This window comes from Megalobrama amblycephala, linkage group LG16 (genome assembly GCF_018812025.1).
Source record: "Megalobrama amblycephala isolate DHTTF-2021 linkage group LG16, ASM1881202v1, whole genome shotgun sequence".
In the NCBI taxonomy this organism is placed as follows: domain Eukaryota; kingdom Metazoa; phylum Chordata; class Actinopteri; order Cypriniformes; family Xenocyprididae; genus Megalobrama; species Megalobrama amblycephala.
Window position 1 is genome coordinate 11,411,388 of NC_063059.1, and position 15,780 is coordinate 11,427,167.

Sequence of the window (15,780 nt, forward strand, 5' to 3'; positions counted from 1 at the left end):
AACAAAATATTTCAGCAGTAACTAAGTAAACAGTTTTAAAATAAATCAAGTGAAAATTTAGGGTTTTTTTATAATATATATCCTTTATTTCATGTTCATTGACAGTTCTCTAGGTTGAATGTTGCACTACACACTGGGCAGAGCATATTCCCCACTCAACTAATATTTCAGGGAATGTTGTCAGATTAAAAAAAAAGAAAGAAAAGAAAACACAACTATACGACAGTGTAACCTCTCAAGCATCAACACCAGCAGTACAAAAGAGAGATGACATCAAACTACAGTTGATTAAATGGTGAATGTACAGTCTATAAATTAAATAAGGCATCTTCATGAAGATGATGGACAATTTTAGTATTTAACAGTGAGAGGGTGGACAATATCACCCTGTACCATCCCATAATTATGAGCGGAATGTGGTATGTGGCACATTTAATGACATTCTGGAAAATAATGATTCACATCTATCTTTTCTATAAGTTGAACTTTTTCGAAACACTGAAAGTGTGCGAGTGTCAGAATGTGATAGATACCTTCATTCCACTCAAGCCAAAACTCAATAAATGGCTTTCATCCAGCAAAAAAACAAAACAAAACAAAACAAAAAAAACATTAAGATAATCAGTAAAAACCTCTTTCAGGTCTCAAAAGGAAATTCTGGATTGGCATTTTGGTATTTGAGACTGAGGTTGCAAATAAAGCAGGTATAGAACACACTTAAATGGCATTTACTGGCTATTTAAAGGCTTTGAAACATTTCAAGTTTCCATTTTTTCAATATAACTTGGAATATATTTAAGTCTATCTATGTACATCGATTCCATAGGTCTACAGAAAATAATTAAGGCCAAAACCAAATGCCTATCCATGGCAAAACTTTAGATTGACATCTGCCCCATAATCCTCATGGAGCCTGTGAACGGAAAAATATTCATGGTACATATACAAAGCGGAATTCAGGAGGCGTTCAGTCACATAATTCAATCAAACTTAAAACAAATCACTAAAACTTCCAAAAGTGTTGATAGACAACGTGAAGAAAGATTTGACTAAACAGTTCAAGGAATAATTCACCCAAAAAATGAAAATTCTGCCATCATTTACCTCAGTCCAAACCTGTATGACTGTCTTTCTTCAATGAAACAAAAAAGGTGATATTTTGAAATATGTTCATGCTGCTCTTTTCCATTCAAAGAAAGCATACAGTGAAGCATTCAGAATTTTAATTTTTGGGTTAATTATTCCTTAAATAGCTTTACCAAATGAGAGTGTCAAAATAATCTACAGTGTTTGTTAACAGTTAGAATCTTTGAATTTAATGGCAGTAACATTCATCAGTTAGCCTCATCTCGGCGTAGCTAATTAGTGCTCTCAGCCTCTAGCTATGTAGAAAATAGAGTTGAAATGTGGATGTTTATATGCCAGCTGACGGAATAAGATGCCAAACACACTTACAGCTTGAGCTTTTAAAATGGTGCAATTAAACTATGGTTTAAAATAAACAAAAACCAACAAAAGGTGAAGTCAGCAGCAGTTAAAATACATCAAATGACACAACCGGCCTGCTTTAGGAAAGCAAACGCCAGGTTCAGAAGAAAAACTGGCCACTCCAAAAGACCAAACATTCTGATTAAAATGTACTCGCAGGGCCAATTTACAGCAACTGAAAACGCTGGAGATGGGATTGGACACAGAAGCAATCCAACCTGAAATGAGTAATTTAATCTGTCTAAACATACAATGACGTCTGATGCAACTTTCTGAAACACTTTAGGCATGCTGGGAAGTTTAGCAGATCTCAAGAAACGTGTCAAGAATATGTCTTATTTCCACTAAACATGATAGAAAATGAACCCTGTTATTAAGATGTCTTGCATTGTGACATATATATATATATATATATATATATATATATATATATATTTAGGCCACACATCTTATTGTGATGCAAAAGAAAAAAAAATGTCATTATCACATAATAAAAATGGGTTGGTAAGGTTTTTTTTTTAATGTTTTTGAAATAAATCTCTTTATGTTAACTAAGACTGCTTTTATTTATTCAAAAATACAGTAAAATCAGTGATATTGTGAAATATTATTACAATTTATAATAATTATTTTATTCTTTAATATATTTTAAACTGTAATTTATTCCTGTGATCAAAGCTGAATTTTCAGCATCATTACTCCAGTCTTCAGTGTCACATGATCCTTCAGAAATCATTCTAATATGCTGATTTCTTATCAATATTTGATACATTTTCTTCAGGGGTTTTTTTAATGAAAAGAAAGTTCAAAATAACAGCAATTATTTGAAATAGAATGTTTTTGTAACAATGTAAAAAAGCCTTTACTGTCACTTTTGATCCATTTAATGAATCCTCGCTACATAAATGTATTTCTTTAAACGAAAACGTACTGACCCCTAACTTTTAAACGGTAATGTATACATATAATTTAATTGTATAATAATTAATCATTAAATTATTATAATTTAATTTGTAATAGTTCATTTTGGTGCTATTTTTGTACAACCTCTAATTTATGCTGATTTCAAAAGAGTTATTGTATTACAGTATTTGTTTACTGTAACATTATTTACAGAGCATAATTGTGTTAAATTGTCATGAGAACCATGTGAAAAGTCTAAATAGCTCTAAAAATACAATTTTTTATGCAAATAATCCTAATAATCTACTGATTTGGGGGTGAAATATGACTCGAAGATTGGTGAGATTCACCCTTTTAGTGGTTTTGAGAACGTAACGTGAGCATTTCAGCAGACTTGACAAAGTTCAAACAACATGGAGACATCCCTTTACAGACACGGAAACACAGCGTTCACATACAAGTAAATGTCTTTAGGCAAACACACTGGAATTACACTGGAATGGAATTACTGAAGGTCGAAGCAGTGCAAATTTCCACTTTCACTTACACAAGGAACAAAACTAAAATTGTTCTTTGGCAAAGAGCAGTTTAAAATGAACATTTCATTTCAACTTTGTCAAGATCAAAACATAATACACAGGTGGGATGAACAAACAGTAGCTCTCCCTGTCATTTAATAGCGTTTCTATGAAATCACAATTGGGAAATAGGCTTTCTTCCTTCCTGTGGGGGGTCACAGATGTCGTTCAGGACTTCCTGTGAATCTTCCGTGAATCTTCCCGCGAAGTCATCACAGATGGAGCCAAACATTTCCTGTGAGGTCACGGAGAGACTTTCCCAGTGGCTTCACAGCGGTCACATCTTCCAAATCAGAAGACAAGCAATCAGGGTATGAAGCACAGAAACACACATGTAAGCGTCCCTCGAGTTCAGCGAACAAATAAATAAAGCGAGCCCACGTGGGCTGATGTGGCGGCAGAGGAAAATTTGTTAACGGTCGATTCGAACACCGGAGAAGATCAACGTTGGCAGGCGCTCGCCTCATCCTCCTGCATTCGGCCCGACTCCTCAAATAACTTTAGCACATAAATAAAAAACAGTGCTTGGGAAAGAGCCAAAACTGTCCGTTCAGCGTTTTTTTGGGAGGCCAGGCTGGTCTGTGTAAGCAAGCTGGTGTCTTGTTGGGTGCCAGTCCTACCACACCTCACAGCGGTGGCCTGAGTTCATGGGAGAGCCCAGCGGACACTGGAAGTGCTCTGCGAAGTCGGGTGAGTTGGACAGGGTGCCGATGACACGGTATTTGGGTGGGCTGTGAGGGTCCGTCATCAGGCCCTCGTGAGCACTTTCTGGCGTTCGGACAGAGCACCAGACCTAAGAAGAAGAGCCAAAGGAATGCGTTTCTGAGACCACATGTTTTCACAATGTGCTTTATTTGCTTTAAAAAGTTAGTATATTAAAAAAAAATATATTGATAACATAGAAGTAACACTTTGCAACAAGGTCCCATTCGTTAACACGTTACCTAACTAACAACGAGGAAGACATTTGCTAGTTTTTAAAAATCTTTGTTTTTTGTAGTTAATAAAAATACAACTGTTCATTAATTCATGTCAGCTCAGGTCCATTAAATAATATTAACAGATACAACTTTTGACTTTAATAATGTTGATATTAACATTAACAATGATTAATAAATGTTTTAGAAGTATTTTTCATTGTTAGTTAATGCTAACTTAACCTTATTGTAAAGTGTCAACATTAAAATATATAACATCATACATCAATGCTAACCAGAATTAATTTTATTAAGATTACCCCAGACAATTATTTAATATTAACATTAATTTCTACATATAGTAATATATTAACTTTATAAGTTATATAATCTTAATATATTAACAATGTAATTATTTATAATATATAATACATTACATAAAATTCCGTGTTAATATTAAATCCAATTATTGATCATTTATTAATCTTTCATTGTTATTTTATCATTAAAAAAAGCATTAAATAGTTATTTTATTAAGAAAATTCATTACTTATTCTGTCACCACATCATATAGCACCTGAAAGTTATAATATATATCGTCATATTTACATATATGAACATAAACAAAAAACATTTTGATTTATTATTTAATTTCTACATAGTAATATATTACCATTATAAGTTAGATGATGTTAATACATTAACATTAATATAATTACATATTAACATTTACCAAGATTAAGATATGCTGTAAAAAGATTAAAATTCAAATCACTGTTAGTGTATTAATCTTGGTTAATATATACTAAAATAATATATTTATATAATTTAAATATATTAACATTAAGCAAAATAATAATAAAAATGTTGCTAGATCATGATACCTAAAGGATCGACTAATGTTATTTATAGATCTTAATTGTAGAAATCATTAAAAAAGTGTTATTTTATTCATCAAATTCATTTCTTGTTCTGTCACCACATCATATAGTGCCTGACTTGTAAAATAAGTTTAATATTGGGCCTGTATTGCTGAGGCGCAGAGTGTTTACCAGTTACACAGTAGTTGGGGTGAACAGGTGTTTCATGTCATACTTATTATTTTTACATACTTGCTTCTCTTTTTGCATGTCTTTTCATACCTGTGCAAAACCTACGAAGAAGAGCTGGTCGTTTGTCAGATTGACAGCTGGGAGTCTCTTCTCTTCGCCGTTCTTCCGCACCCATGACCTATACGCCTGTCAAAACAAAGATCTCAAAATCAGTTATTTGTCTTTATTCAGTTTAATCACAACATTTGCATTAGCTTGGAAAGAAATAAATGTCTAGTGATTTATATTCATCACCAGAAGGGGGAGCCTCGTGAACCACAGAATCATCAAAATAAAAATTCCTATGGGATGTTTTTATAAAATGTATCTTCCTTCTTTTTCTTTTCTAAAAGGCTTTAAATGACCATCCACTCTTAATGTGGACAGAGCATATTGGAAATTCTTAGGCCGGTCATTTAAATGATCAAATCTTCAACAGTGCAATAGGATTACTTTACTAATTGCTCTCTTTAAAAAGTATTGGATTACTTATCACTAATTACTTTCTAAATACCATATCAACCTCGACCAGTTGACGACATTTAATTTTGATGTTAAATCCACTATTGTTTTATATAGAATTGTTCTATAGTCTATACAAGTATTTAATGCACGTACATCAGAAGTAACTGTAATTAAATTACAGAAAAATGAAAAGTAATCCCTTACCTTACTTTTTAAGGGAAAAGTAATTAAAGGGGACCTATAATGCGGTCACGGTCACCGTCATGTTCTGTTTGTTTTGGTTTGCATTTTGCCAGTTTTCCCGCCATCATCAGTCACCATGGACACTAACTTGATCATCACAGCTGTTAGTCATTTGAGTTCATTAGTGTGTGTATATCAGTTCAGTTCTGTCAGTGTGTCTTTGTCGGGTCTCGTTTGTACTTGTGATGTGTTGGTGTACGCTCTGCTCTGGATTCTGTGTTTCTCCCTGTGGATTATCAAGACTTATTATACGTTACTCTTCCTCGTCGTGTGTTTGCTCTACCAACATCACGTAACAAATGCTCCTTTTCACAAGATGTAATATAAGTCTCTGGTGTCCCCAGAATGTGTCTGTGAAGTTTCAGCTCAAAATACCCCACAGATCATTTATTATAGCTTGTGAAATTTGCCTCTATTTGGGTGTGAGCAAAAACACACCGTTTTTGTATATGTCACTTTAAATGCAAATGAGCTCCGCTTTCCAGAAGAGGGCGGAGCTTTAACAGAACAACAACAAAGCTGGAGAATCTCACACAGCCAAAATGAGGATCGTCAGTAACGGTGTTCAGCCTTACATTGTTCAAACCGGAGTCGACACTGATGGAGAGACTCAGGAAGAAGTTACAACTTTTAGAATGAAACTGGACGTTTCTGAATGGTTAGTGGATAAATTTATGTAGTTGCTGTGGAGTTGATTCAACTCATCCACTAGCATGTGCCGTCATGTTCATCTTTTGTGCAAATCCAGCATTGAATTGACCTTCATATGTGAAGCATGTCAACAACACTCCATTACAACAACATGGCCTCGCCCCTTTGTTGTGTGTTCTTTGGGGGCGGGGTTTATGTAAATTTTAGGGTTAGTGATGTCACGGGAAGAAGCTCGTTGTAGTCCCTACCAGCCATTTGTTGTAGTCCTTAAACAGAGAATTCTTTAAAAGAAAATTTCTCCCTTTGCATTGAACTTTGAGCGTCGTAACTTTGCAGATGTTATGAACTAACAGCAACATTACACACTAACTTAAGTTAAACAAGTGAAATCATAACAATACTTAGTAATGCATTACACCGAACTCTGAATGTAACCTACGTGATAGGCAGCTTTCAGACCACCGTTGTCTGCTATGTTTTCTCCCAGCGTCTGTTTTCCATTAATGTGCTCTCCATTGATGGTGTACTGCGTGTACTGATCCACCATACACTCAGTGCGGTTCTTAAACGCGTCCACAGAGGAGTTCTGCCACCACGGTCGAAGGTTTCCATCTTTGTCATACTCTCTGCCTGTGTAATAGAATTAAGACACAAAGTGGTTATATAATGAAATATTGAATTTTATTGATGTACTATAAAAAATGTATTGCACTGAAATTAATCTACAATATGTTCTGTGAGCATGCATGGGTTTGTTAAACTTAAAGCAGGCTTTGCAAAGAACCTGTGAAAGCTGTGGTAAAAAAATGCACTTTACTGCACTGAAAGTAGTGTACTTCAAATCTTAAATGGATATTTGCCGATATATACTTGCCTATTTCTTAACGCACTTGAGTACATTTTTAAAAAGTGCACTTTGTAATAATATCAAATTAAAAGCTAATTGTATTTAATATAAATTAAAACTATAATAGATTTGCATTTAATTGATATTAACATGCAAAATCATTACATTTAGTTCAAACTTTTAAAGTATATATTTCCATAATAAATAAAATAACTCTTAATAACTCTTTTAAAAAGTATGCTAAAGTGCACTTCTTTTTTAAAAAGGACAACCACAAAAAAGTCAGTTTAATTCTAATGGCCAGAGAGAACATTGAGAATTATAATGGAAAAACTAAATTTTTTTTTTTTTTTTATCTTTACTGATAATATTTTTAGGCGTCAGGGAAAGAAAAACATATGATATGAACCCCAGTGTACTAACCTTGGTCATCAAATGCATGCGTTAACTCGTGTCCCATAACCACTCCAATACCACCAAAGTTTAAAGCTCTGTGAAACACACCAAAACATCACAGTTGTTACAAACTCAGGAGTATTTTTTTAGCAACATGCTAAGAATTTCAGCCATGTCTGCTCACTTGGGGTGATCCTGGGCGTAGAACGGGGCCTGTAAGATGCCAGCGGGGAAGACGATCCCATTCTTGGTTGGCATGTAGTAAGCGTTCACTGTGGGTGGAGTCATGCTCCATCTACAGAAGAAAAGATATCGCAATCACAAATCAGGTACCATCTTACAGGCTGCCTCGAGTTTTTCTCTTATAACACACACTGTTAAACTCACTGGTCTCTGTTTGGTGGCTTGCGGAGCTGGTCTGCCATCACTCGTGCTGAGAAGTTATAGAAGTTGATCATATTCTGGAAGAAGTTGTCTTCTGTAACCTCATACTACAATCAAAACAGCACATTGCCTGTTAGCTGGGATATTTTCAATAATAATTAATTAAAGTACTTAATAAATCAATAATATAATATAATATAATAGGTCGGCACAATTTTTTTATGTTTTGATTTTGAATGTCTGATTCTCACCAAGCCATTTATTTGATCAAAAAACAATAACAACAGTAATGTTGTGAAAAAATTATACAATTTAAAGTAACTGTGTTCTATTGTAATACATTTTAAAATGTAATTTATTCCTGTGATCAAAACAGAATTTTCAGTATCATTCCTCCAGTCTTCAGTGTCACATGATCCTTCAGAAATCATTCTAACATGCTGATTTGATGATCAAGAAACATTTATGATTATGACAGTTGTGCTGCTTTTTTTTTTGTCTGATACATTTTTTAAAGATTTTATTAATTTCAAAGAACAGAAATAAAAAAACAATTTGTTTGAAAGAAAATTTTTGTCAGAACAAATTTATCTATAATTACAAATTTAATGTAAAATACTAATTATTTTGAATATTTAAATAATTTAAGTATTAACTATGTTTCAAAGACAATAGAAATTACATATAAAGATTAACTTAAGTCCTATTTAAGCGGATGAACTGCTATATTTTTATAAAGCACAACCGCGCTGCCAAATCTGAGACACGTTGAAAATCATTTAAAACTGGAAAAATAAAGTTTTAGGATTCTAAAATGTAAACAAAAGCTATTTGCTGACTCACCCCATCATACACATCATCAAGCTCTTTGGAGTCCAGAATGAAGTCCGGAAATCCAATCATGTCATAGATGGCGTCCGCCTAGAGCCAGAAACGACACTTTATCCTGATTTCTTGGCAAGCAATGCAAAGTGTTTACAGTTAAGCTGTTTTTGCAGTCTTGAATCTCAGACAAATCCGCAAGTTTTGGTTATCCAGTCATGCTGCTGTCTTTATAATTCCCATTCTCTCTCACCTTGTCCTTGGCAGCTTGTCGAGTCTGTTCATCCATCCAGTTCAAATCATCTAGCGCGCTTTTGAAAGCTGTGCGGATTTCATTGATCATCCCCTCCGCCTGTGTTTTGACAGAAAAGATGAGGTTGTGAACTGTGTAATTCACATTGCTGCCACATGGTGGCAAACATGCATCACCAATGAGATTCTAAATTAAACACGAGGACATAAACTTGCACTGTCAAATATGTATCCAGTAGTTTTTAGTCATATGGCTTTGAGTAACTCACTATTTCTTTGCTCTGTTTGTCGAAAGTGGCTTTGACAAAAAGAGCACCCAACGCAAAACCAAGAGTGTCATCTGTGTTCCCGATACACGTCTGCCAGCGTGGGGTACAGGACTAAACAAAAAACAAAAACACAGACATGTTTACAGATTAACTTGAAACAAGCAGTCATAAAATCACAAAATGGGAACCAGATTTTTGATGTGATTGTGTCAATATAAAACATGCTCCAACTAAACAACAAATCATCACTGTAATTTTTTTTTTACAATTATACTGGTCGCATACAAATGTGTCAAGAAAAGTCCAGATTCTCTCTTTAAAGGAACAGTTCACATAATTCTAAAATTCAGATTTTCAGTGAATAATGACTCAAATTTCCATCCGTTCATCACATAAAGCTTATCGCATGACTTCATAAGATGCGTATAAAAGGCATATAGCCCTTTTTTTAAATTATTTTTTTTCAATCCCAAACCCCATTGACTTCCATTACATGGAAAAAAGCACATTTTAGCGCTAAATGAAACATGTCATTTGGAATTGGATCAACATGAAGGCAAGTAAATAACTGACAACTAAATTTTCACTTTTGCGTGAACTATTTCTTTAATTCATCCATACACACTCCAACAACACACACCTTCTTAGTGCCATAGAGGCTCTCCAGAAGCTTATCCTGAGCGTTCTCAAACCGCTGGTCAAGACTGGACGCTCCTTTCTGCACCAGATTCCAGATCATGTAATTATTCAGAAGACTGGAGAAGAAAGAGAAAGAGTGCATCCTAATATCTAAAAAAAGGACCATTCCTGCATTTGTATTCATTTATTTATACAGGTAGAGTGAGAGACAGTGTTACAGAAGATCTAAGAAGGAATAAATGCATTAATATTCTTAGAAGGAGAGGCAAAGAGAGAGAGAGCGTGAGAGAGACTGTTATTAGTACTGAATGTTCTGATACACAATCTAAACAGACGCTCTCAGAGGGGACGTCCTCTTCCTGAACTCTGATTAGCTGTAACCATAGAGACAGCTGCCGTACCTGCGGTCGGTCTTGTTGATAAGGTCCGAAACTTGTTGCATGTATTCCTTGGCGTAGACCACCACAGGCTCTGTGTCGTTCAACTCTAGCGGTGAAAGGACGGAGTTCAGATAATCCAACCATTCAACTGCTGGAGCCAACGCCTACGACAGAAAAAAAAGGTCACAATGTCATAAGTGAAATATTTCCTTATTCATTTCAGTTTAATGCAAGGTTAGACTGTAAAATCACTTTAGGAACAGTTTTGGGCTCTTTATGCAAAAAAAATATACATACAAAAAAAAGCAAAAAACACCCTTGACCACCACTGACACCTATTGGTGTGGATGCAGCTTTACACAACAGCAAAAGTTAAGTTACGATAATGCAGCACAAATATGAAAGCTTGTCTCCCCTGAGAATTAAAAAAAAAAAAAAACATTAATTGTAACTTTATATCTCATAATTACAAATGTATGTGTCGCAATTTTACTTTATATCTCATAATTGTATATTGTAATCAGTGTTGGGGATAACGCATTAACAAGTAACGCGAGTTACATAATCAGATTACTTTTTTAAACCCTTGTGCATTCTTCGGGGTCTTTTTGACCCGCAAATGATGTTTGCTCAAATTAAAAAAAAATGTTCTCTTTGTCCAAATGGCATGAGACTTTGTACGGTGGTTAACACTTTTAAGATCTACAAATAAAAAAAAAATTGGAATGATATCTTGCTTTTATGTTAGTGTAAAAAAAAAAGTTACGTTCGTGGTCTTCTGGGTCTCTGGAGACCCCGGGCAACAAAATGTAATTTTGTAACAATATAATATATTTTTTAATAACCAATGTAATTTTACTCTGTGTTTTTTCTCAACATTTGTGCAGTTTTTGGAGGAATCGTGATATCTTTTAAATTTATATAAATAAATTAAAAAATATTTTTTGAAATAGGTTTTTATGCATGAACAGCTTTTTATGTAAAATTCGCTTTATAAAAGGCCCAGATTTCTAACTTTCATTCATGTGGATAACATGGATAATTTGACATGGTTTAGTGTAAGATTTTTGCCCATCTTTTGGAAAATGCAGTTATAAAAGTAAAAAAAAAAACTATAATTTTACCAGTAGATGGCTGCAGAGCTCCACTATTTGCTATCTGCTATTTGAATGACTAAAAGACGTCTTTTCACAAGTTTTTTTTTTTTTTTTTCAGTTGATTTCATATCTAAATGTTATGAAATAACAATTATTACAATAAAAATTACTTTGTCAAAGTTTAGCATTTTTTGTGCAGGGCAAAATCAGTTTTTCAATAATAATTATATAATAAAATAAAAAAATATATTTTTGTCTGCGTGTGTGTGTGTGTGAGCATGTCCATTTTGTATTGGGAGTGTTTTTTTTGCATTTTTGGAAGTGTGCCACTTCATTTCTGTCTATGTGTGTTGTGCGTTGTTTCTGATTTTGAGAATGGATTTTGTCCAGTTTCTAAGTGGGGTCTCTGTGGGTTACATTATTGATGATATTATTGAAAAACTGATTTTTTTCAGTACAAAATATGCTAAACTTTGACAAAAAGTAATTTTTATTGTTATAATTGTGATTTCATAACATTTAGATATGAATGGTTATTCTAGACTAGTTCTAGACTAAATGTGAGCATACATATAGTCATTTACTTCTTCTCCTGTGTCCTATTCTTCTGTATTCCAGGGCTGCGTTCCGGTTCGTTTTTGTTATGCCCTTCCCTTGCTAACTTCCCTCAGGCTCGTTGACTCGGATGTACGTCAACACTCACGTTGCATGAGTGCCCACTACTGGCAGAACCATTGCAATGGGCTGAATTGGAAAGTCCTAAGCCCTTGATGAGTTGGAATCCGCTATGGAGTTGATTTATTATTATTATTATTTTTTCCTTAACAAAATTGTTTAATGCAGCATTCTATATGTATATAGGTGTATTTGGGTTGTTTTAAATATTAAAAAATATATATCATAGAGTTGTTTGTGGTGGGGTAAATTAAACACGATTTGCAGTGACATCACAATCGTGTTGCATTGTGGTATATGGAGCTGCCTGAATTGTACATATGAAGTAGATGAAGTAGAGGGTCTGTCCATATAAACTTCCCTCGTCCACTTCACAAAGTGGAACGCACATCAAAATGGCGGCAGGGATTCCCCAAAGGGGAAGTGCTTACGGAAGTTCGCAAGTGCGTGTCTAAAAGTGGAGTAGTACGCAGCCCTGAATGGCAGCACAGCTGAAAGGCTTGTTTGTTTGAGCTGCGCCCTCTACTGTACAGGTGTAAATTTGCATTTCCTTGCTTATTCATTTCACTTATGGTGTGAAAGGGCCTTTACATTTGCCAAAAATAGGGTTTTTTTGTTGTTATAAAAACAAGCAAACAAACAGCCCAGATGAGAAAAAGTAAAGCAAAATTAACTTACACGTACTTTCCATAAAAAGTAATGCAATATTTTAAAAGTAACTTTCCCAACACTGACTGTAATGTGAGTCTATATCTTACAATTGTGACTTTATTTCTCATAATTGTCATTTTATATCTCACAATTTTGACTTTATATTTCGCAATGTGACTATTTATTGTAAATGCGGCTTTATAACTCACAATTTGACTTTTAATCCCGTAACTTGGACTTTATTTCTCACAATGCAACTTCATATCTTGTAATGTCCCTTTAAATCTCACAATTGCAAATTTTTATATCACAATTGTGACATCTCACAGAGTGACTTTATACATTGTAATGTCATATCTCATTGCAGTTTTATTTTCCGTATTGTAATTTATATCACAGTGAAATGCCATATGTATCACAATTAATATTTCTCACAGTGTCACTTTATATCTTACAATTGTGAATTTCACGAAATTGTCACTTTATATCTCACAACTGTAACTTTATATGTGGCAATGTGATTATTAAGTTAATGTAGCTTTAACTCACAATGTACTTTCTCATAGGTGAGATTATATCCAGTGTCCTTTAACACATGGAATTTTTAATTTACAATTATGAGTTTATATATCACAATGCGACTATATCTTGCAATGCCAACTTTATTTCTTGCCATTGTCACTTTATATCTGACAAGTGCAACTTTATATCCCAATAGGTGACTTTTGACTATTTCATACTCATGAATATTTCACTCTACAGTTGAAGCTTCAGTAAGAGGGCTTTCAGTAATCAAGTGAATAGTATTGGGCTGGTCATATCTCAACATAACACAGCCATCATTAAGTGGTGATTGCACTATAATAAAACCTTTTGTAGGCCACCAACACATGGAGCATTACATTTAATTAAGACAAACTTTCATTTTTTTTCATAACCTTGACTTTGAGAGCTCTGCTTGTCTTAATTTTGTTTCCCTTAATGATTTCTGTTTTAGCCATGAAAAGGACACAGAATGCGTGTTCGGATTCGCTCTCACACAAAATGCTCAAATAATCAGCAGGCTTCGAGTCAATAACCTGCATGTTTTCACTCCTGAATCCCAGATGCAATTCTAGCCGCTCTGCCCTTGGGTGTAATAAAACAAAGACCTCCATCATAAACACACAGCTGAAAGCCCCCATCTACCCTCATTCACCACATAGCCTTCATCTCTACTGTGGATTTCTGGCAGATGAAAACAAATTAGGTGACTAAAATGGACTATTTTCCCTCTCTCTTATGGATATGAGAAGCTGTGTTGTTTTTTAATAAACTCAAAAACCAAGCGAACCCTTGAGGTTGCTCTGCATAAAGACGTGCAAAATAAGAAGTGACTGTTGCAAGCTTTGTCTAATGAGAGCTGAGCTGTTTAAAAAACAATTAAATTCAGAAATGCCCTTAAAAAGTATTTATTTTTTTTCTGTTAAAATAAGGGCTGTCAAACTCAAAATGTTAAAGGATTAGTTCACTTCAGAATTGACTCCCCCATGTCATCCAGGATGTTTATGGAAAAAGGAAAAAAACATTCCTCAAATGTTTATCAGTAAAAATCCATTTAAACTTAAATCTTTGTGTTCAGTGGGAGATCACAGCTGGTTGATGCATAGATGAGGTACTGAGAATCTATTTGCAGAAGTCTCTTTTGATTTACAAACTCAAAATAAATTAACGGTTCTTCAGGATACTCGGATATCAGAAACACGAACAGAACAACCAACAATTACGCAACATAGATGGAATAAAGATTAACTGAAAACAGACTCAATATATACCAACTCAAACCAATGAAAGAAACAGGAAGCAGGTGTGGTGCATTAATCAAACAATGAATAACCATGGAAACAAATGCCAACAACAGAAACTGAGCAGAAAACAAAGCAAAACCAACTAAGAAAACAATTCAAAATTAAAGCTGCAAGCAGCGATGAAAGGGCCATTGTTCCCGGAGCCACAGCCACCCGGTGGCCTAAGGAAAACAGTGAACATTGGGCGACATGCATGGAAGCAAGAAAATACAGGAGAAATAATTTCGACGTGCCACACTTCCTGCTGCCAACAGGTGGCGTTTTGACTATAACTGAATATTGCCATGTAGATGTCTTCAGGCCAGGACTGTTATCAAACATGTGAAGTTTGGAGCAGATCGGACATTGTATGCCTGAGTTACAACAACTTCCTGTTCATGGAGTTAATCGCACACTTTAACACTTAGCCAAGTGTTGCATGATGTAATGTGTTTCTAGTATGTTTGGTACTTCATGGCATATTTAAATGTGTTTCTGGGAGTGAATTACAGTGCAAAGCATGCCATTTCCTTGTTGCCAGCAGGTGGCGCTATGACTAACTGAATATTGGCATATAGATGTCTTTAGGCCAGGACTCTTATCACACATGTGAAGTTTGGGGCAGATCGGACATTGTATGTTACAACAGCTTCTATTTTTATGGTGAAACATCAGACTTTGTCAGGCCGCCACAGACACACCCTTCAGCGAAAACTCAAGCTCTTCGCAATTTAACATCGCTAAGGCCTTAAGATTGGACTGACAACATATGATGTTGATCTAATTAAATGTCTATGAGTAGTTAATCGCAGTGTAAAGCATGTCATTTCCTGTTGGCCAGAGGTGGCGCTATGACTGTAACTGAATATTGCCATGTAGATGTCTTCAGACCAGGACTCTAATAAAACATGTGAAGTTTGGGGCAGATCGGACATTGTATGCCCAAGTTACAATAGCTTCCTGTTTCATGGCAAAACATCAAAATCTGTCAGGGCACCACGGACACGCCCTTCAGTGAAAACTCTAGATCTTTTCAATTTAATGTCGCAAAAGCCTTTAGATTAGACTGACCAAATATGATGTTGATCTGATTTAATCTCTAGGAGGCTCTAGGAGGAGTTTGTTAAAGTACAACGTCTGGAAAGGGCAAAAACTGCAAAAATTTTGCAGAGAAAATTCAAAATATCTCACTTCCAGTTGGGTTTT

The 15,780-nt window shown here is 34.7% G+C and overlaps 1 protein-coding gene across 1 annotated transcript in view; it reads right to left on the reverse strand.

The window, feature by feature from the left end:
- Window positions 1-2,731: 2,731 nt before the first annotated feature.
- ece2b (endothelin converting enzyme 2b) overlaps window positions 2,732-15,780 on the reverse strand; it is a 96,998-nt gene continuing 83,949 nt past the window's right edge. Inside the window, 11 exon segments of the mRNA XM_048159847.1 lie at window positions 2,732-3,762; window positions 5,029-5,124; window positions 6,776-6,966; window positions 7,607-7,674; window positions 7,764-7,874; window positions 7,967-8,070; window positions 8,807-8,884; window positions 9,039-9,137; window positions 9,307-9,417; window positions 9,947-10,061; window positions 10,347-10,489. Of these exon segments, the coding sequence (XP_048015804.1) occupies window positions 3,586-3,762; window positions 5,029-5,124; window positions 6,776-6,966; window positions 7,607-7,674; window positions 7,764-7,874; window positions 7,967-8,070; window positions 8,807-8,884; window positions 9,039-9,137; window positions 9,307-9,417; window positions 9,947-10,061; window positions 10,347-10,489 (1,293 nt within the window). The 3' untranslated portion in view covers window positions 2,732-3,585.